The sequence below is a fragment of the Apaloderma vittatum genome, unplaced genomic scaffold, assembly GCF_000703405.1.
Source record: "Apaloderma vittatum isolate BGI_N311 unplaced genomic scaffold, ASM70340v1 scaffold38697, whole genome shotgun sequence".
NCBI lineage: Eukaryota > Metazoa > Chordata > Aves > Trogoniformes > Trogonidae > Apaloderma > Apaloderma vittatum.
Genome location: NW_009727394.1, coordinates 3,920 through 4,156, shown reverse-complemented (window position 1 = coordinate 4,156; position 237 = coordinate 3,920). Strand labels below are relative to the sequence as shown.

The 237-nt window shown below is 53.2% G+C and overlaps 1 protein-coding gene across 1 annotated transcript in view; it reads left to right on the top strand.

The window, feature by feature from the left end:
- Positions 1–8: 8 nt before the first annotated feature.
- YTHDF2 (YTH domain family, member 2) overlaps positions 9–237 on the top strand; it is a gene marked incomplete at both ends in the record, with an annotated part of 570 nt that continues 341 nt past the window's right edge. Inside the window, one exon of the mRNA XM_009873652.1 lies at positions 9–230. Coding sequence (XP_009871954.1) covers positions 9–230 — 222 coding nt within the window. The remainder of the gene's footprint in view (positions 231–237) is intronic.

Here is a 237-nt window from a genome sequence, read left to right as displayed (position 1 = left end):
CTGGTTCCGCTCCTTCGGAGCCGCACCCGGTCTTGGAGAAGTTGAGATCCATCAACAACTACAACCCCAAGGATTTTGACTGGAACCCAAAACACGGCCGGGTTTTCATCATTAAGAGTTACTCTGAGGACGATATCCACCGTTCCATTAAATACAACATCTGGTGCAGTACAGAGCACGGCAACAAGAGACTGGATGCCGCCTATCGCTCCATGAACGGGCAGGGCCCCGCGTCCT